The sequence below is a fragment of the Dipodomys merriami genome, unplaced genomic scaffold, assembly GCF_024711535.1.
Source record: "Dipodomys merriami isolate MVZ:Mamm:240054 unplaced genomic scaffold, mDipMer1.0.p SCAF_57, whole genome shotgun sequence".
Taxonomy (NCBI): domain Eukaryota; kingdom Metazoa; phylum Chordata; class Mammalia; order Rodentia; family Heteromyidae; genus Dipodomys; species Dipodomys merriami.
Genome location: NW_027206146.1, coordinates 7600040 through 7620504, shown reverse-complemented (window position 1 = coordinate 7620504; position 20465 = coordinate 7600040). Strand labels below are relative to the sequence as shown.

Below are 20465 nucleotides of genomic sequence, written 5' to 3'. Positions count from 1 at the left end.
GTAGCAGTGCTGCCATGCTGCCACACATTTCCCCCACCAGGGACACCCACCTCATAGTTGAGTGAAATAACCACCAATGCAGCTATGGCCTCCAAGGTTAGGTCTGGCTTCTGCCAGGACTGGCAGCCATCAAAGCACCAGCCTGAAACCACATTGAAGGGCAGGGGCCTCATCAATCCAGCCCAGGTGTGACCCAGGCCAGCCACTGGACTTGCTGAGAATGAGACTCAGACATGCCCTGTCAGTCTGTGTTCTTGGGGAAGGACCGTGGTGTGACTGGAGTGCTCAGCAGAGTGCAGGGAGGACAAGGCCCAGGAGTGGCTTCCCAGGCAGCCCCTGCGTGCACAGGGACTGCCCTGTTCACTTCCTGCCACAGTCCTCACATCCTGTGTTCCAGGAGCCTCCTCTAACCTGCTTCCCATAGAGGCCCAGCCCAGGGGGGGTCTCCTCACTTGTCATGCATGGTGGTGGATGTGGGGTTCCTGCCTCTCCCTCTTAAACCTCACATACCCACCCCCTTCCCAGACTGCATCTTCTCCATCTTAGGAGGGACAGACAAGTGGCAGTCTTCCGAGGATGGTGGGGACAGAGAGGATGGAATCTGCAGGCTCCTCTACCCATCTCCACCAAACCCCACTCTGCAGGTAAACCTGAGGGGCAGCTGAGAAAGCCAACACCCCCAGACCTCAGGGACTGCAAGAAGTCAGGACAAGCCCAGGGTTCCAGTGCCCCTCACCAGGCCCATCTTCCCTGAGTCTCTTAAATCTCTCCCACTTCTCAGAGATGGCTCAGGACCAGAGAGTGGCGTGACACTGTGGGCTGGGGGCAGCAGAGGTGAGCAGGAAAGAAAGACTCATGCAAAAGTGGTGGCTTTTATTTCCTTCTTGGGCCAGCAATGGCTTCCCACTGCTGGCTGGCCTGGGGGAGGAGCAGGCAGGGTAGAGGCAGAAGAGCCCTCTGGGCTCCAGACCGGGGTCTAACCTGAGAGGTTGGGGCTGAGGGAGGCCAGGGCATGGCCACCCCTGTGGAAAGAGCAATTATGAGGCTACAAGTGTTCAGAGCTCAGCTGGGAGCAAATGAGAGCAAAAGCAAACCAGCTGTGTTTCAGCTGGTCAGGAGGGGGGGGATCAGACACAGGCCCCAATTCTCCTACCCCCCCCCCCCCACGGCCCCTGCAGCAGAGGTCTGTATCCAAGGTTCTGTCCAGGTGGTTCTGGTAGAGGATGCCCGTTAGGGGCTTAAATAGATGGGCAGGGGGCAGAGGATGTAGCGAGAACAGAGGTGACTGTCCGGCCAGCAGGCCTCGTGCTGGGCCCCCACCCGGAGTGAGGGGTATAGAGCCCACACTGCTGCCCACGTGGCCTGCAGACTCCCCGGTGGGGGAGGGGAGGGTGGGTCCTGGCCCACCTCTCGGCGCAGGCAGAGGCAGGGCAGTGCTTAGCGCAGGTCCTCCTCCTCGCCCTGGATGGTCTTCTTGATGCGAAGCAGCATGGTGGTGAGCCACTGGTCCAGCCTGGAGATGGAGTCATACTCCTTCACCTGTGGGCACAGCAGCAGCCTGGCGTCGGCTCCCTCCCCCTTCATGCCTGGTCCCAGAGAAGGACACAGGACCGACAGGCCAGCCAGCTGCCTTTGTCTTTGCTGTCTTGTCTTTACTACACTTCCTTTGTTGGAAAAAGCATTTTACAGCTTAGAGAAAGAGGTTTCACCTTCCTTGTATAAGACAAGATGGAAGGAGGCCTAGGAGATGCCTGGGAAAGTTCTGTCCCCGGGGCCTGGGAGTGGGGCCCCAGCCCACCCTTTCTTGCCCTGTCCTCAGGGCCTGTGGGGTGGGATGGGGTTGGTCTCTGTCCACCTTTACAGACTTCAGCTCCTAGGCACTCAGGGAGAGATGTGTGGCAGACACTTCTAGTAAACCACATTAGGACTGGAAAGGTTTGAGCTGCAAGGATTCAGAACCTTGTAGGAAAGGGAGAGCTACCCTGTGGGGCGGGGACCAGCTTACCTGATGTGATGTGGCCCCAACTGCTCACCCTGGAGGCAGTCTGAACCCCAAGGGGGCAAGGTGAGTCCCCTTCCCACCTCAGCCCCACCGCTGCTGCTTCTAAAAGTCCTTGCATCTCTGGGTCTAAGCGAGGACTATGGTGTGACCAGCAGAAATCATAGCCATGCCCAGAGGTAAGGAAGGAGTGGAATTTGTGCAGCCTGCAGGAGCGTAGCCTGCCCAGCAGCCCCACAGAGGCCTGGCCGCATGCGCTGTCCACTTACTGACTCCGTGTAGCTGTCCACATTCTGTTCCTCATGGGCGTCTAACAACTTCTGCAATCAAATAGCAGGCCAGGGTCAGGACCAGGCTGGCCTGGATTAGACTCATGCACACATGATAGGAATGGAACTGGAAAGGGGGGTGCTTTCCCACAGAGAGGGAGAGAGAGCAGGGTGGGGTAGGTCCTGCCACCCAACCTCTATCCAAAATAGCTTAACCATGGACCACCGCCTTGGTGGATCATGGTTGTGTAGGTGGCAGCAGGAAGGGGAGGAAGTGTGTGTGGGGGTCCCAGGCTCCTGGCCCTCTCCCAGGCTCATGGCTGCCCAGATGCCAAGAGAATAAGAGCAGTCAGTCCTCTGAGAATGACTGGACAATACCAGGAGCACAGGCATGCAAACTCTCCACCCAGTGCTCCTACCCTGACCTCTGCAGGGCTGGGGGGCACTCACCTTTACCAGCTTGCATTCCCGGGAATCGGAGAAGGCTGGGAACAGCTCCTCATATTTCTGGACAGCAAGCTGAGCAGCATGGAGGGAGGAAGGGGACAAGCTAATAAAGACAGGGCTGCTGGAGACACTGGCCCCGACACACTGGGGATCTGAGGGTCATAGTTTGGAGCCAGCCAGGGTAGGATAGTCTATGAGACTCTTATCTCCACTAAATGATGTGAAAAGTCTGAAGTTGAGCTGTGGCTCAAGTGGTAGACCTCCAGCCTCGAGTGAAAAAGCTCAGGGAGGCCTCTTAGCGTCACTAGTTACCGTGTGCGCAGAGGACCAAGCTCGAGCTTGCAATAAACCGGCTCTTTGTTGCTTAAAAGAAAGAAAAAGCTCAGGGACAAGGGGCTGGGAAGGTGGCTCAGTGGTAGAGCGCTTGCCTTGCATGCATGAGGCCCTGGGTTCGATTCCTCAGCACCACATAAGAAAAAAGAAAAAAAGGCGGAAGTGGCTCTGTGGCTCAAGTGGTAGAACTCTAGCCTTGAGCTGAAGAGCTGAGGGACAGCGCCCAGGCCCAGAGTTCAGGCCCCACGACCGGACCCAAAAAAAAAAAAAAAAAAAACCCAACAAAAAAACTCAGGGACAGACCAGGTGCTGGTAGTTCACACCTATAATCCTAGCTACTCAGGAGGCTGAGTGTTGAAGACTGCAGTTCAAAGCCAGCCTGGGCAGAAAAGCCCCTGTGAGACTCTTTATCTCCAATGAACCGCCAGAAGCTGGAAGTGGTGCTGTAGCTCAAAGTGGTAGAGTGCTAGCTATGAGCAAAAGAGCTCAGGAACAGCACCCAGACCCAGAGGTCAAACCCCTTGACTGGAAAAAAAGAAAAGAAAAATTAAACTCATAGTTGTAGCCCACAGGGAAGAAAGGAGGCAGAGGAGAGGGCAGACTCCAGGGAGACTACATACCACAGAGCCACATGGTTTGGCCAAGGAGTTGAAAATCCCAAGCTGACCCCAGCTCTGCCCCCACCAGCCACTGCACCTGTCTTGCCAGCAAGCAAGGGGTGGGCGCACACATATGAATGTCATGCCATCACCAGTCACATGACCTGGGACTTGGTACCGCAGCCATGCAATGGGCTGACAGTGGTGGAAAAAGCCCAGCACCGAGTGAGTCAGAGGCTGGGAACCAATCAGTGACAGCCAGTGTTTCCTGCCCGAAAGCTAAACGAGGGAGCACGGCAGGAGACAGACGTGCGGTGGCAGGACTCACCTTGGCATTGAGCATGTCAATACAGAAGTGGCAGAGAGCCGCCTTGAAGAAGTAGTCCTTGGCACTGTACTTGAGGAGGGGGCTGTCCATGGCGCTGGTCCCCACCTGTGCCAAGTGGAGGCAACACTGTGAGCTCAGCACAGCCAGACTCACTGCTAGGCACTGGGGGCATGTGCCCCAAGTTGTTGGGACCCAATGGGCAGCCTGTGAACAGGCACCAGCCTCGGGGGGGGGGGTTGGCAGTGGCAGGAGTGACCAGGAACATGAGGAGGGCAGGGTGGGTAGAAGCCACATGTCCAGGGACCTCCCAACTGCCCAAGATGGTGGAGACAAGTCAAGCCCACAAGAGGCTGGCACTCAGTGGGTGGAGGGGTGGTAGCCATGGGAACATGAGGCAACTCCCACCCCTTTCATGGCCAAGCCTAGTCCTCCCAACCCAGGGAGGAGTCTACAGATGCTCCTTGCCGCCCACTGGGGGACGAGGGACCCAGCTCTGCTACCATGGCTGATCTGCCCACTTCCGACTGGTTTGGCAGTGGCTTCTCCTAGGCCTCAGCAGCTGCTGTGAGGATACAGGCTTCAGGCCACACCCAGAGCACAGCAGGTAGAGAAAGTAGCAGGACAGGGCCACAAGAGGGAAGCAAGGGAGAGGGATGGGTCAGTGGCAAGGGCAGGGCACTGAGATGGCACCTGTTCGTAGATGTCGATGGCCTTCTGGTACTGCTCCAGCTGGGCTGCATAGCCTGCCACCTTCAGCAGACACTTGTTGGCTGAGCTGTGGGGAGGAAGGGGTGTGAGAAGGGGGATAGCAGGTCCTTCATCATCAAGGGCGGGCGGGCAGGCAAGTGAGGGGCTACCTGTTGGACTCCTCGCCTTTGTAATAGTCTGCAGACTGTTCATAGTGGGCGATAGCCTGGGGAGACACAAGCAGGCGTGGGCATGGGCTAGGGCGGGGGGTCCGAGGGAGGGGTGCCTCTGTGCAGCCTTCATGTTTCTTAGCCCCAGCCCAGCCTGGGATGCAGTAAGACCCTGTGGGTCCTAGGCAGAAGCCCTGGCACTGACACTCACTCACCTTCTCGATGTCCACCAGCTCTGTCTCATAGATCTCAGCGATGGAAGTGTGGTGCTTGGCTGCGATTGTGAATCGGCCCTGGGGGAGACACAGGGAGGGGCTGTGATCAGGGCTGTCTTGTGTGCGGAGCCCCATCCCCCACTCAGCTGGGCCTCTGCAGGGCTTGTGCAGGTAGGATGGGGAAGACAGGAGTCCTGGCCTGGCAAAGCCTACTGGCTCCCTGCCTGGCCTGGCAGCTGCCCTCAGGGCCGGGCCTTCTCTGGGCTGAGATTCTGGCTGCCAAGAGTCACTAACCATGGGACACCAGTGGGAAGGCCCAGCAACTGGGGCGTGCCAGACATATTCCTGTGACTGTGAGGTGTGCAAAGGAAAACTGAGGCCAGGAACAGACTCCCAGGGACCAGGGGAGGACCACTCAGCCCAGCCCAGCTCAGGGGACACCATTCCCTGGGCTCTCAATTCCTAGTGCGCTCATGAAGCAGGACAAGAAAGGTGCTGGAGAGGATGCTGGGACTCGGGGGCTGGAGGGAGTGTGGGGGGGATTAGAGCCAATGCCCTTACCATGTCAGTGTAGATCTCGATGGCTCTCATCAGACAATTAATGGCCTCTGGGGAGAGACAAAGGGGGTTTGGGGTAGAGGGAGAGATCATTTTAGAGGATGCAAAGGATGGGAGGCAGATGCAGGAGCTGGTGCACTGACAAGCACCCAGCTGGCCGTGGGCTGTAGGGATGAGACCTGAGCCCCAGGAAAGCTGGTGAAGTGGCCTTCCCCAGCACACTGACACTGGTGGGGCGCAGCTCCCCGAGGTCACCACCTTGGTGGCTCTGGGGACAATACAGCTGACTTTGCCTAAGCGTTTCAGGCCAGACGTGCCAAGGCCCTGCTCTTAAACGACAGAACTGCAGGTGTGGGATGAGGCAGCAGCCAAGTTGTCCAGGAAGCAGCGGGTTCTCCCTGGGCTCTGCCCCCGTCAGCCTGGATCTCTGATGGGGGCAGGAGGCCCTGAATTCCTGTGCCTCAGTGTGGCTGTTTCACAGTCCTTCCCCCCACTCCCCGCCCCATCTCAGCTGGTGACCCCCCAACCCGGCTCTACCACCCACCAGTGCCTCAAATGGCAGGCTTCACCAAAAAAAGCCCAACAAGCTGGCTGGGAGGCCTGGGCGGTGGTGAGGAGGAAGTGGGCTGTCTTGGTTGTGCCAGCTCTCGCGAGAGAGCTTCAGGAAAAGCATCTTCTACTTTGACCAGTTATTTGGAGGAGAGCGAAGCATGAGTGGGAGGCATTTTCTAGCAGATAGCAATGAGCTCTCTGAGTGAGGATCTTTTTTAGACACCACCACTTTGGTGCACTTCAGGGGGAGGGAAAAACGGGGGAGGCACAGGGCACAGGGCAGAAGGCCTGGGCAGCCCACAGGGCCTGGCCTGCCAGCGTGAGGGTGCTCCCGCCTCACCCCTCTGCTCTCAAGGGGCTCAAGGACACCAGACTCCCCAGGGAGCCACCTGGCAGGCTCTCAGCCTCAGGCATGGGCCTGGGCTTTCAGGGGGGTCCACAACCTCCCCCAATGCACATGCAAAAAGCACCCCTCTGGGGGCCTACGAGGTCTGTGCAGCTATGAAAGGTCTCTGGGGACCAGGGGAAGACCAGTAAGGTGTGAAGGCTGAGAGCAGGAAAGCTAATAGGATGAAAAGAAAAAGAAAGGAATGGTAGGCAGAGGAGGTAGGAGAATGGCCCCAGTGTGTGTGTGCATGCACACATGTACACATACATGCATGCACACACACACACACACACACACACACACACACACACAGAGTGTAACAGAGCAGGGCTGGAAACATCCCATGAACTAGCAGCCTAGATTTGGGGAGATGACCAGCAGCAGCCCCCACTGAGGGCCCTAGACCCCTGTCCAGCCTGACCCTTGCGGCCTGAGTGGCGAAGCTTGCATCCCAGTGAGAGCAGCAGCTGCCACCCTGCTGGCAGGGTTCCGGTCACCGGCAGCGGCCGAGAACACCGAGTCACCAGGCTGTGTCCCATTGGTGCTGGCTCTTCTCTCTGGGATGAGCTGTCCTGGAAAGTGGCAGGCAGCCAGCTGACACCCTGGCCTTCTCTTGGACAAACCTCAGACCAGCTCAGCACCACAGGGCCTTATCTCAGCCTTCCCGGCTCTTGCACTGTGCTGCTGTAGCCCAATTCCTCTCCCTGTCAGCCCTGCTCTGCCCTCCTCAGTCTCCCCCAGAGACCTGGATGGGGGCTGGGGAGGTGCAGAACCAAGGCTCATGCTGCTTGCTCCTGCAGGAGGCCCTGCAATACATCAGGGGAAATCCTAGAGCCAGCAAGCACGTGGACACAGATGTCTGGTATGTGGCAGGAGCCTGGTAATGGCATCACATAGTGGGGGGGAGGAAATGTGGGGGCCAAGCCTAGGTCCCCCAAGCATAGCTAGGCACCTGCCCCAACTGTCTAGAAGAAGGCTGGGGAGGGGACAGCCTCTGCCAGGCGTCTACCATGAAACTGGCAGTGTGGTCAGGAGACAGAAACCCCTGACAGCCCCAGGCATAACCCCCTGAGCCACCTCTGCAGAAGGAGGTGCCAACATGAGTCATGACTGCGGCAGCGTGGAGCTGCTGTGGGAGGCCTCTGGGAGACCCCTGGGGAGCTGGCAGGCGAGGCTGGATGGGTCCAACTGGGGGAGGAGTCCCTTGAGGAAGGAGGGGGTGGCCAGAGCTGTCCCTCACTGCACATCAGAGGCACAGTGCACATCTGCACATATCACAGCAGGTCTGGGCTTCACCCCCACCCCCCGGGGACACCAGAGGCTCCCCGACATGAGACCCTGGACGGGCTCCATTCGCAAGGCAGCTTTACCCTCTTGCAAATGCTTTCCCGCCCTCCTCCTGTGTTAGCCACATCAAGATGCCATGAGGTCGTGGGGCTGTCACTCCTCTCAGCTCAGCCAAAGTCCCAGAGCTCCAGACATACCAGGCAGCACCCTGCCTTGCTCCCCCAATCATGGCTCTCTCTGCACTTCCTGCGGGCCCCCGCCAACGTCTCCCCTCAGAAGCATGGTGCAGCCAGGCCCTGCCTACAGGAAGTGCAGGGGTCAGCTGGGAGAATACACCATGCCAGGCACACACCACACAGCCTGACAGCTGCTGCCCCAGAAACAAGTCCTTCCAGTCACTCCGGATGGAGCAGCTGAGCGTCACAGATGCCAGGCCCATCTCCAGGCGACCTGTTCCCCAGGGGAGCAGCAGGGAGGGCTGAAGGGAGGGCTCTCTGCAGAGGCAAACCCAGGGTCACTTTAGGGCATCCAGTTACCTGCTAAGGCCCAGTGCTACCGCCAAGTGCATTCGAGCCCCGCCTCATCACCAGGGTGCCCCTCCCTGCCTTCATCAGGCCAGAGCTCTATCAAAGCTCTACTTAGGTCCACATCTGTGACTGGTCATCCCAGGGACAAAGGAAAGCTATCTGGCATACACACAGATTGAATGTGTCTGTGGGAGCGATGGGCTGGAGGAGGGCTGAGTGCTGCAGCAATCCCACCCAGGCTGAAACAGCTCCCCAAGGCCTCCATCCTCTCCTGCCCTGTGAAAGGATGCCTATATTCCAGAAGCATCCACCCATTTCCTTTTTAAAAGTCTTCACTGGCTGGGAAGGTGGCTCAGTGGTAGAGTGCTTGCCTTGTATGCATGAGGGCCTGGATTCGATTCCTAAGTACCACATAAGCAGAAAAGGCCATAAAAGTGGCGCTGTGGCTTAAGTGGTAGAGCGCTAGTCTGGAGCTGAAGAGCTGAGAGACGGCACTCAGGCCCAGAGTTCAAGCTCGACCACCAAAAAAAAAAAATCTTCACTTTCCAGTCCCCTGAGAGGGGAGTTAACATTCATCCCGTGTCTTTGCTTGCTAAAATTAAATGTTACCCAACCTATGTCTGGCAACACAGTCAAAAAACCTCAAGTCTCCATGGCCAGAGACACAGCTCAATGGTACACTGATTGCTCCACACCACAGAAATGAGTCACAAGGTCCAAACTCCCACCCAGGAAATCCAAAAGCCTGAGCCCATGGCCTCGAACCAAGGGACCAGCCGCTTTCTCACGCTCCTTGTCCCAACTGGGCTGTCCCCATCATTTCCTCGGAAGCTCTGTTCTTGCTTTCCCCCCTCATGTCGGGAAGGCAGGTTAGGATAATTTCCGCTCTTTCTCGGCAGCTATCCTACCTGGCTGGTCTCAGGACGCCCCCACTGCCTTCTGCATGTTAATTCTGACAACAGAACAGCTTTGCTGTTCCCTGGCAGGCGGTGGGTCTGCGATGTGACGCCCACTCCCAAATGCTCACAGGCCGGTGGGGGCTGGGAGCAGGTGGGGTGCCAGCAGAGGGTGGGGGGGGGAGGTGTTGCAGCTCTCAAGTGAAAGCTCACTTTGCCTATCACATGTCAGCCACTGGAAAAACCCTGGGCTGCTATAGACACCTGGGGCTGGGTATGGAAGACAGTGCTGCTGCTCTGGGTGCAGCCCTGCATCCTGCCTTGCCCCCCTCTACCCCCACTCCGTTGACCCTCACCTTGAGGGTCAGCTTTCTTGAAGGCGTTGCCAGCATCCACAAAGCTGGTGGCTGCATCATGCTTGCTCTGGAGCTGGAGGTGCAGCTGGGCGGCCTGGCAGAACGCATTTCCGGCGGCTGGAATACAGGAGCACAAGGGTTCCGGCTTCCACAGCACTGTACCACTGCCTCCAAGACTCACTGGCCCCAGATCGAGGCCTGGGTGGACACTGCTAGAGGTCATCTAGCTGTCTAGGGTAGGCAGGCAGCTGAGCCCCAAGGGACAGGAAGAAAATACAAGTTCCTTAGCCCTAGTCCATGTCTCCAGGGCCACCAGTGTGGAAGATACATGTGGCATGCAGAGCCAGAGCTGCCCAGCCACGAAACCAAGGAAGGAAGCTCCAGTGTTGCACATCTCAGCCCTGAGATTCTTTTTTTTTTTTTTTTTCTGCTTATGTGGTGCTGAGGAATCAAACCCAGGGCCTCATGCATGCAAGGCAAGCGCTCTACCACTGAGCCACCTTCCCAGCCCTCAGCCCTGAGATTCTTGCTCCCTCTTTCCCAATGCTGTTTCCACCCCCCACCACTCTGCTAAGCTCTTCCTGTGGAGCCCCTTAATCCTGAGCCTCTGCTCTCAAGCACTCACTGCAGGATCCCATGGGTGAGGCACCACACTGACAAGGGGACAGGGTCAGCAAGAGTTCAAGTCCAGGCTGGGCGCTGGTGGGCTCCTGCCAGTCATCCTAGCTACTCAGAAGGCTGAGATCTGAGGATCGTGGTTCAAAGTCAGCCCAGGCAAGAAGTGCATGAAACTCTTATCTCCATAAAAACTATTCAGAAAAAGCCAGAAGTGGCGCCGTGGCTCAAGTGGTAGAACACTAGATTTGAGCAAAAAGAAGCTCAGGGACAGTGCCCAGGCCCGGAGTTCAAGCTCCAGGACTGACCAAAAAAAAGAGTTCAAGCCCAGACAGTGCCCACACTGAGCACCAGGATCCCCAGGGGAGAAGAGGGGACTTGAGGGGAAGGGAAGGGGAGGGGAGGGGAGGGAGAGGGAAGAGAGCTCTGGCAGATAGCACTTACCGCTCCAGTTTTTGGCCATTTTGAACATGTTTGCTGCCCTGGCATAGATTTCACATGCTTCCTCTATTTTGGATGAGCCTCTGTGGGAAGGTGGAGGGGAGGGAAGGGAAGAAAGATAAGGAGACCTTTGAGGAGAAAGCACATGCTGTGCCCAGTAGCCTCAGAAATGTGGCTGGTCCATTTCCCTGTAAGTCCCCCACTCCAGGCCTTCAAGTCCCGGTCCCCATGCCTGCAAACAAAGGCACAGTCTGGGGTGAACAGGCACCCACCATGTTGGTGGTGCTGTCTGACCCAACCCACCCAACAGCTTCTCCCACTGCCTGGCTGGGCTGTGTGTTACCAGCAGGTCCCAGGCACGAGGCAAATCCCTTGCCGGAGGACGCTGCAAAGCATTGTGGGGATTAGGCCAGCTGTAGACACCTTGCTGCTTCCCCAGCGCCTTATTAATTCTGTGCCATGCTCAGTGCCTTTGTTCTGCCACCCTAGGATGGTATCATTATAGTTCAGAGCGGAGTAGGTACACCAGGATACAGCCACCCCAAGAAATTCTAGTAAGGAAAAAAGTATCGCTGTAAGATATAAATATAAAATGTTTTCCCTTTGTGTAAAACGAGAATGAGAAGAATAGAATCATACTTGTTTATATAAACACGGAATATTTCTGGACAGATACACACAAACTTAGTAACATTGTTTTTCTTAAGGTGGAGTCTGCAGGACTGGGGCCAGATGTAGGAGGCAGATTTAGTCATTGTACACCCTCATTGCTACTGTCTGTGCTCTAAAACCACGTGCACATTTTATCTATTCAAATAAAAATATCTAGATTTTAATATTAGAATTTATGTTTGATCACACTGTCAAGCAATGAATTGTACTTCTCACTATTCATCCTAAAAACACAATCAGAAAATTTGCAAAGATGTTCAACACCGTAGTCATTCAGCTTGTTTGTTCATGGCTGCTGCTCTACTATTTGAGCCACACTTCCAGCGTGGCTTTTTTTTTTTGGGAGGGGGGGGGTCTGGCGTGGGGCCTGAACTCTGGGCCTGGGCACTGTCCCTCAGCTCTTCAGCTCAAGGCTAGTGTAGTGCTCTACCACTTGAGCCACAGCGCCACTTCCGGCTTTTTTCTTCTTGCTTATGTGGTGCGGAGGAATCGAACCCAGGGCCTCGTGCATGCAAGGCAAGCACTCTACCACTGAGTCACCTTCCCAGCCCCCCAGCCTGGCTTTTTACTGGCTAGATGCAGATGGAATATCACAGGTTTTTCTGCTTGGGGTAGCTTAGGGTCTTGATCCTCTGGATCTCAGCCTCTGGTGTAGCTGGGATTACAGATAGGAGCCAGTAAGTAGTGCCTGGACTCACTGGGATTACGGACATAAGTCAGTGGTGCCTGGCCAGCACAGCATTATTTGGAACACAAATAATGTGTACTTCCCAGGGTAGTGGCCCTGAACACTATGCCCCCTATAGTCTGGGGCTGGGGGGGCACTAGCCCAGTGAGCTGGTTGGCTCTTTGGAGCCCACTTTAAGCCACAGAGAAGGAAGAAACGTTCACAGCTAGCTTCTACCATAAAAGTTAGGCGGGGCCTGTGGACCTGGCTGTAGAACATCTCAGGGCTTCTGGAATGTGCTTTTAAACAGACACATTCACAGACTTTAATCACAGGCCTGCCCACCCTACAGATCCCAACTCCTAACTCATCTTTCCCATTTCTGTGGGTGCCACGTAGCCCTATCCAGCCCATGCCACCCTCTGAATGGGCTTGGACTCTTGACAGCAGCAATGGCTGGACCCAAGCAGTACGCCCAGGGCTGGTTTGCTCTGCTCAATGTGACACAGAAGATTAGACACAACACAACAGCCTGTCAGCTGCCCAGGCTGAAACGCTCTGATCCCAGACTAAGCTGGCCAGCCCTGTGCCTGGTCAACAATTCTGACTGTAGGGTGGAAAAGCCAGGGGATTAGTGCCTGCTCTGGCCCCAGGCTGCCTCCCTGGCCCTTGAGGCCCCTGAACTTGCTGGTCCTAGCACTGCCTTGAGAGGACACAGCAGATCTAAGGCCCGACCTCCTATAGAAAGACACTCACCCTACGGGAAGGCCAAAAGGGAGAAAGGGGGACCTGCGTAGCTTTAGCTGGCAAATCCAAAAGAAGCCATCCACTCACACAGATGTCACCGTACCAGGGGCAAACACTGGAGCATCTGAGATGGCATAAAATAGATGAGAAGGCCTGGCGCACTGCAGGGGTGTGTGTGTGTGTGTGTGTGTGTGTGTGTGTGTGTGTGTAGGTGGGGCTGTGGGCTGACAAGGGCAGGGTCACCCACGCAGACATCAAGGAGGGGGGATCCAGGTGGGGAGCAGTCAACAGACAAGGCAGAGGCAGAAGCAGGCTTGGAGTTCAAGGAAGAGAAGCGGCTCAGGATGGTGCCTGTGCCCCGAGCAGCAGGCAGGAGTGAAGAAGCCTTGGCTCCGGCCTCCACCCAGCTGGCAGAGGGTAACTAGCTGGGTTTACCCCAGGCTTCTGATTCTGAGTCAGGTGGGCTCAGGCCACCTATCTTAGGGGGCACTAAAGGGCCTGGCCCTGAGAGCTCTGGAAGAGCTTGCTGGGCCCCTCAGGGAGGGCCTGGGTAGCACAACCTGGGTGACATCTGACAGTGTTTGTCAGTTCCTCCCGCGCTGACCTCCTCCAAGCTGTCTCCACTGCACTCTTCATCATCCTCTCAGTGGCCCCTCCCAACCCTCCCCTTCTCCAGCCATCTCGCTGGGAATAGAGGGAACTGGTTTGGGCCAGCCTGGTGCAGGGCTGTCTATAATTACCCCAGTTTTGCTCTCTCCCCCTCCCAATGCGGAGGAAGCAGTCTCAGGACTTGCAGACACAGCCAGCAGCCCCCAGCAACTGCCATATGGAGGGCTGCATGCTGCCAGGAGGGCCCAGGTGCAGGCGGAGACCAGGCCAAGGGCTTTGTCCAGGGCAGGCTCGGTCCCTGGTGCACGGATTCTGGTCAGCTGATTCACTGCTGAGACCAGAGGCAAGAGGCAAGGGAGGCTGACTGGCTCAGACCCCTGCCCAGATCCCCAGAGCAGAAAAGGAAAGCATGGGTGGTGAAGATCACCACTTTCCCCCCCGCTTTCCACCTCCTAGCTCTTCTGTTTGCCTCCCTAATGGGGTTCAAGCCCTACAAGGCTGTGTGTACCCATCTCCTCACATTGCCTACCCTGGCCCCAGGAACAAAAATGAAAAAATAAAGATCACATGCCACCTGCCCAGCTCCAAGGCGGCCCAGGCACCTCCTCTGGCTTGCCTTTACTAGAAAGAACTTGATGATGCCTAGAAACCTGGACAGAACCCCCGGTGTACTCTGCTAACTATGGAGCCTTGGGCTAGGAATCCTGAGCCTACCTCTCCATCACTTCAAACAGCTCATGCCTATAATGTAGCTCTCCAGAGGCTGAGATCTGAAAATCATGGTTTGAAGCCACCCCAGGCAAGAGAATCCATCAGACTCTTATCTCCAATAAACACCAAAAAGTGGGAAGTGGAACTGACTCAAGTGGTAGAGTGCTAGCCTTGAGCAAAAGAAACTCAGGGACAGTGCCCAGGCCCTGAGTTCAAGCTCCAGGACTGGCACAAAAACAAATGATGTGGAGATAATGGGCTGCGAGTGAGCAATCAAGCAAGTGTGAAGAGCAGAGGACTACTATTGTTAAGAAGGAGGAAGCCAAATGCCAGGGGTGCCAGACACCTGACATGACTGGTAACATTGCTGGTAGAGCTGGAAAAGCAGCAGAGGAGGCAGGCAGGCCTGGATCCAATCACTAGCCCACCAACAGCCCCTTTGTGTTTTCACCTTTGTCTCTAGGGAAGGGAATCCATACATTTCAGGCACTCTTACAGCCAGTGCAGACAGCAGCTGTCATAGGGCAGGTGTAGTTCAATGACAGTGTCACAGAGAAGCAGTTGGTTGCAGGGAATGTCTACCCACTTCAGGCTTCTACCTCTGGGTTGGTTAAGGGATACCCCCTTTTTCCTGGCTGTCTCACAGCCTTGCCCTTTCCCTCAGGATGCACAGGGCACAATCAGCCAGCCCCGTATCCTGCGCTTCTGTACCCGACTGCAGGCCAAAAACCTGTTCCCTATAGACCTTTGTCATTATTCCTGAAACCGTACAGTGTAACAAGTATTTCCGGATCATTTACATTGTATGAGGCATTACAAGTAACCCAGAGATGATTCAAAGTATACAAGAGACAAATGGTTCATGCAAACATCATGCAATCTTCTACTTGGGGGTGGGGTGGGGAGAAGACTGGGAACCAGTCCCCCAAGGATGCAGAGGGACTGCATGTATTTGTGGTCCTACTACCCCTCTAGAGGGGCTGCCACCAGCCCAGCAGTTCCTGGGTTTCTCATTGTTGCTCCTCTGTTCCCTCTCAGGGTCACCCCATATGAGCCCAAGTGATCATTCCCTATCCTTAAGGGATGTTTAAGAAGGCTCCAGCCCCAGTGTCCCCTGGGGAGCCTTGAAGAGACTGACATGGTTTTCAGCTATGGATCCTGGGCCTCCACTGGTAAGAGCATGGGGTTTTTTGCAGGTGGGAGGGCTTCTGGCTCAGCAATGGCCACCTTCCCCGCTCTAAGACATCTGTCCACTCACAAAAGCAGGCTCTCCAGGGCTTTGGATGCCCACAGAGGGTTCAAGCAGGAGCTGACTTGTCACCATCTAGTTCTTAGGCTCTGAGGCTGATGAACGGTTTGCATAGAGAACAAACACCCTGCTGCCACCACGCTTCCAGCACCTCCAGTGACTTGGCTCACACTGTGTTGTTGTTCCATTTAGGACAACTGGGCAGGCAGGACGGAGAGCTCCAGTTCTCTATGCACGGTGAGATCCAGGAGGAAGGGCTTGAGTTTGGATTGTTTTAGGGGAGATACTGGGGAGCCATTAGGATGGGGAAGAGCCCAACAGAAGCAGGAAGGAGAGAAAGGCCCCGGTTCTGCCATCTTGCTGTGCTTCTGGATGGAGCAGAACTCTGACCTGCTTCCTTGATTTCCCCACCCCAGGCCACAAAGCGGTTTAGGATAGGGCTGCAAAACATCCTAGCTCCCACAGCCCAGAAGGGGTCTGAGCACAGACACCATTCTAAGAAGAGCGCTAATGGTTCACAGAATGTGAGCAAGTGCTCCTGGATTTGGGAAGCTGAGGCTCCCAAAGGCAGAGGCAAGAGATGGAGACCAGCTGAGCCCCAGCAGTCCTGTTTTCAGGCCTCAGACATCCAGCCAAGGCCAGTTGTCAAATGCTTAACCTGGAAAAGCCCAGCTCTAGGGGGAGGAGGTGCTGGAAGCAAACATTCTGCCTGTTAAGCAAGTTCTCTCCAGCTGATCGCTAGATATGCCCAGCCCAGCCCTCACATTGGACTCTGGCCAGCCAGACCCACGCACCCCCTCAGAGCACCTTTTCAACTCTGCTCGGAGGTGGAGAGGACCGCTACACGATGTCGCAAAACACTTGGGTCTTTCCACATCCTTCCTTACATGAAGTGTCCCCTACTGGGGCCCAGCCTCAGAAACAAATGACTCTGGTAGCTTAGCCTGATGGCAAAGCCAGAGGACTTTGGAACAAGCCAGGGTCTGAACCTGCTTCTCTCACTTCCTGTGGTGCTAGACAAATAAAACCAACTTCTCTAAGCCCTGTTTTATCCTCTATCCACAGCCACGGGGATTTTGTGTGGAGTAAATAAGAGGAAGCAGGTTAAGTGTCTGAGCCAAGCGTAGGACCCAAGGCCAGCATCACCTGCGAGCTCCACTCTCTCTGCAATAACTCTCTGCGTCACTGTCCCCACCCCCACTGCAGCAGTCCTTCCCAAAGGGCAAACAGGAGCCCTTTGAATTGCCCCCACTACACTCCTTAGCCTTGCCAGTGTCTCAAGTCCAAGTTAGCGCTCCTGGCCTTGCCTCTGCTCTGCCCATGCGGAGTTCTGATCAAACATGAACTCCAACACTAAACCTTCACAGGGCGCTCTTTACATATCTAGGCCCTTTGCCTAAGCTATCCCCTCCAGAGCACCCCAAGACTACAGTTTCTCATCTGGGATGTCATCTTGGGTCCTCAGTCCTTCTGGGCAGACAGCAGACCTCTGGCTAGTCTTCCTCCACCCTGTTCCCTTACATGTCCCAGGGTTTGTCTGTGCCAAGAATGCAGTGCACCTCCCCACCTTGAGTCCATGTAACTTCCTCTCAGCCGGGCAACTTCCCATGAATGACACTACCTAATCCTTCCTTACATCTTGACAGTTTTGTTTTATTAGCACTTTGCAAGTGTTGATCTTGCCTTCCCATCAAGTGACAAGTGGCTCTGGAGCTAACAGTGGCTCCCTACAAACACAGCCCAACTGTAACTAACTCTAACTAATCAACACTAATCTCTGAGCCAAAGGGACCAGTCACTGAGAGGCACCAGGAAAACTACTGCTGAAAACTGAGCTCTTGGCCCCACTCCCAAACATGGCACATGAACTTTTCACTTAGTGTAAAAGGAAGAAACACACATACCCTCCTCCCTTCTACCCTCAGCCTCTGGAATAAAACATTCCTGTTAATCAACACAGCCCATCAGACCTGGATGTTTCATTACCCCAAGCAATCCAGCCACATTCTTCAATTATTTTGCTAAACATGACTCAACTTCAAATAACAAAGGGTGGCTCACCAGGATGTGGTGGCACATGCTTATGAAGTTCCTTAGGGAGTCTGAGGCAGGAGGATCTCAAGTTCCAGGCCAGCCTGGGCTACATAGCAAGACCCTGGATCACCAGGCTCACAACATACAAAAGCAAACTGGAAGGAAGCTCCAGCTCCTCTCCTGGAAAGATCCCTCCCCTTCTTCTCATTAACCTCTGCCAGGCTCCTATCAGAGGCTCGTCCAAGTCCCAGGCCCTTCCTTCCCTTTCTGGCTGGCTCTTCTGCTCCCATCGTCTTCCCATCTCTGCCTCTGAGATTCTTGACTCGGTGCCCCACTCTGGTGTCCTCTCTGAGCACAGATCCTCTCTACCAGGCCTCTTCCTGACACTTTCAGGCCCCTCCTTCAACCTGATCTCCTAAACCTACTACCTCCCCAGGGTTCAGCATCTTTTCCATTCCCTTTTAGCTCCTCGGTCCTATCACATACAGGCTTCCTAATCTCTTGTCCCCATCCAGGCCTCTCTATCACTCCAAATGTCCAAGTCTTTTCTGGTGACAATACCAGAACTTTAACCCACATCAGGCTGGATACCAAGCACTTCAAACACACTTGATGTGTGATAAAAAGTTTTATCATAGCTGGGCACCAGTGGCTCATGCCTGTAATCTGGCGGCTCATGCCTGTAATCCTAGCTACTCAGGAGGCTGAGATCTGAGGATCTCAGTTCCAAGCCAGCCGTGATAGGAACTTCTGTGAGACTCTTATCTCCAATAAACCATTTAAAAACCGGAAGTGGCACTGTGGCTCAAGTGGTAGAGCACTAGCCTTGAGCTGAAGAGCTCAGGGACAGCACCCAGGCCCAGAGTTCAAGCCCCATGACCCTCGCCCCCCCAAAAAAAGTCTTACCATGCTTAGCATGAGGATGTGGAAGAGCCACATTTCAACCTTGGGCTTTATGCTCCTAACTATGAAACTTCCTCACATAAACTTTTGTTAAATGTCTGTCACCACGTAGGTGTTAGTTCTGCCTCCCAGCCCCCATCAGTCTCATCTAACGCACATCTGGGATCCCCTAGACTCGAGGCCCACGGGGCAGGCCTCCAATCCCCTCACTGGTTCAGTCTCTTAACTGCCTTTTCTTTCTCTCTTCATCTTCACCTCTCAGCTCAGGCCTCCTCTGTCTGCCTCCCTCACCCAGGGTCCTCCGCTCAGGTCTTCTTAAGCTAGTCGCCACCCTTGCCCAGACACCTAAACTCCATCCTCTGCTGGTGTCGATTCCTTCCCCCGTCACCTCGACCACCCAGCGTCCACACGAATCCACTGCCAAGGGCCTGAATCCTTCCAGCCTATTTCCCTGAGCGCCAAAAACTTCGCAACCTGGCGAATCTCTGGGCTCCCTCAGTCCCCCCAGGAGGCCTATTCGAGGCCGCAGTGTGGTTCCCCAGGCCCGGGTCACCCCCGACGGTCTCCAGCCTCAAGATGGTGTCGCCCTGGCCTGTGTGTCTTCGACTCAGGCCCCTGACCATCCTCAAGCCGGGGCTGCTTGACGTTCGGCCTGGGACCCTGGGACCCCTCAGGCCGCCCCACCGCGGTCCTTCTGGCCTGACGGCGCGAGGCCTAGCCCGCGGCCTCAGCCACGACTCCTGCGACCTCTCAGCCCAGCTCCCGGCAGACCCCCGCTCAGCTCCTACCCGAAGAGGCCGGAGAAGAAGGACTGAGAGTTCTTCACTTTGCGATCCGCCTCGGCCAGCAGCGCCATCGCCTCCGCCTCTTTCGCGGAGTTGTCCATGACGACCGCAAAGGTTCTCACAAACTGCCGGGCCCGGTCCCAGGGAGGACTCCGCCGAGGCCGGCAGCGTACACAGACCCGGAGAACTCGGAGAGCTGCGTTGACGTCGTTCTGGCGCGCGCCGCCTGCGGCCCGGCGCCACCTGACTGGCGTCAGCCAACCAGAGGCTCCGTGGTGCGGCGCGCGCCCCCGAGGGCCACGCCCCCACGGCCGCTGTACACAGCCCAGTGACTCCAGGCCTCCAATCCACGCTCTGAAACATCCACGCATGCGCAGACACCAGTGTACGGCGTCCGCTAGCTTCCTAGTCGCGCGTCTGACACCCTCCACGTGACGCCATAGGAGCCAATCGTAGACTCGGCCTCTAGAACCCCTCCCACAATACTAACACCCCGCCCGGCGGAATCTGGGCACTTGTCAGCTGACTTCCATGATCACGTGACAGGTTCCCGCGCCAGCGCGGTTTTGACAGTTCTGCAGTTCTGTCGTCTCCTCACTTTATATCACGTCATTCTTTTTAGAAAAAAATTGATTTAGAAAGGCCTCTGTGATTAAAAAAATATATATAAAACTATTTTACTGCTAGCGCCCTCTGCCGGTCGGTGGTCAAACTGGCTTGGGGAGGGCAAAGAGCAGAGATTCTCTAAATATTAGAGCCTGTGGATCACACAACACCGGTAATCCTAACTACCCAGGAGCCTGAGATCTAAGGATTATGGTTCGAAGCTATCCCAGGCAGGAAAGTCTGTGAGACTCTTATCTTCAAAAGCTGGAAGTGGAACTGTAGCTCAAGTGGCAGAGGGCTAGCCATGAGCAAAAAAGCTCAGGGACAGCACCCAGGCCCCGAGTTCTCAAGCCCCAGGATGAGCATAAAAAAGAGTTAGGTTCCAGAGCTAGGTGCCTAGATCTTCGTTTTTAATACCATTCTCCAGTCAATGGAACCAGAATTCTTAGGAGAAATGGCTGGGTCTAGAACTAGACATTATACAAGATGGGTCTGCAGTGCCCAAAAGGGAGTGAGTCTGTCTGTCATACTCTTGTCATACAGAGAGAGAGAGAGAGAAGAGCTCTCATGAGACCCAATCTAAAGCAAAGATGTCAAGGGGTGCGGCTTAAGTGGCAGAGCACCTGTTTAGTGAGTGTAAGGCCCTGAGTTCAAGCCATAATACCATTCCTTGACCTCTCCCCCAAAAAAGATGGGGTATAATTACCCATACATTCAATGTGGGCCTGCACAGGGAGGCTTAAGTTCCCACTGAGACCTGATGTTGTCACCCAAGCAAGTCATGCTGATAGTGTGTATCCTTAGTAACATAATTG

At 55.3% G+C, this 20465-nt stretch overlaps 1 protein-coding gene across 1 annotated transcript; it reads right to left on the bottom strand.

Moving 5' to 3' along the window:
- Positions 1–858: 858 nt before the first annotated feature.
- Positions 859–19266, bottom strand: LOC138812867 (alpha-soluble NSF attachment protein). Its single transcript, XM_070001095.1, has 11 exons — positions 19048–19266; positions 10671–10750; positions 9612–9728; positions 5609–5655; positions 5048–5125; positions 4833–4888; positions 4666–4750; positions 3976–4080; positions 2719–2787; positions 2269–2319; positions 859–1539 (listed from the first exon to the last, which is right to left on the bottom strand). Exons 1-11 carry the CDS (start codon positions 19143–19145, stop codon positions 1438–1440), a joined length of 888 nt encoding a protein of 295 aa, XP_069857196.1. The 5' UTR covers positions 19146–19266; the 3' UTR covers positions 859–1437.
- Positions 19267–20465: the final 1199 nt, after the last annotated feature.